This window comes from Penaeus monodon, chromosome 20 (genome assembly GCF_015228065.2).
Source record: "Penaeus monodon isolate SGIC_2016 chromosome 20, NSTDA_Pmon_1, whole genome shotgun sequence".
NCBI lineage: Eukaryota > Metazoa > Arthropoda > Malacostraca > Decapoda > Penaeidae > Penaeus > Penaeus monodon.
This window is the reverse complement of record NC_051405.1, coordinates 44004949-44005346: the sequence shown is the minus strand read 5'-3', so window position 1 is coordinate 44005346 and position 398 is coordinate 44004949. Positions and strand designations below refer to the sequence as shown.

The 398-nt window shown below is 31.4% G+C and overlaps 1 protein-coding gene across 1 annotated transcript in view; it reads left to right on the top strand.

Annotated features, from left to right (window-relative positions):
- Positions 1 to 156, top strand: part of LOC119586006 (very-long-chain (3R)-3-hydroxyacyl-CoA dehydratase hpo-8-like) — a 4589-nt gene extending 4433 nt beyond the window's left edge. Inside the window, exon 6 of the mRNA XM_037934718.1 lies at positions 27 to 156. Within this exon, the coding sequence (XP_037790646.1) occupies positions 27 to 136 (110 nt within the window). The 3' untranslated portion in view covers positions 137 to 156. The remainder of the gene's footprint in view (positions 1 to 26) is intronic.
- The last annotated feature ends 242 nt before the right edge of the window (positions 157 to 398 follow it).

Here is a 398-nt window from a genome sequence, read left to right as displayed (position 1 = left end):
TAACCTTTCTGACTTCTATATTACAGGATTTCCAATGCTTTTGATTGCCTGGAGTGTGACCGAAGTGATTCGCTATTCTTTCTACTTTTTGAACATCCTCAAACAAGTGCCCTTCCTTCTCACCTTCCTCAGGTAAGGTTCAAGAAAGATGATTAGGTGGAAAGATGTATTCGTTGACTACTGTGATACTGGTGGTTGCTTCTTTATTTGTGTATATTTATGTATGAAATATGGATGAATTTTTTGCCTTGTGTAATAGAATGTATGAATTCATAAATGGATTGAATTTCAAATTAGATTATTTGTAATAAGTTGCATATATATATATTTGGTTTGCATAATATTTTTTAACTGGCTTCTTTTACCATAGTTATTCAAGCTGGTTACTTTTATAATTT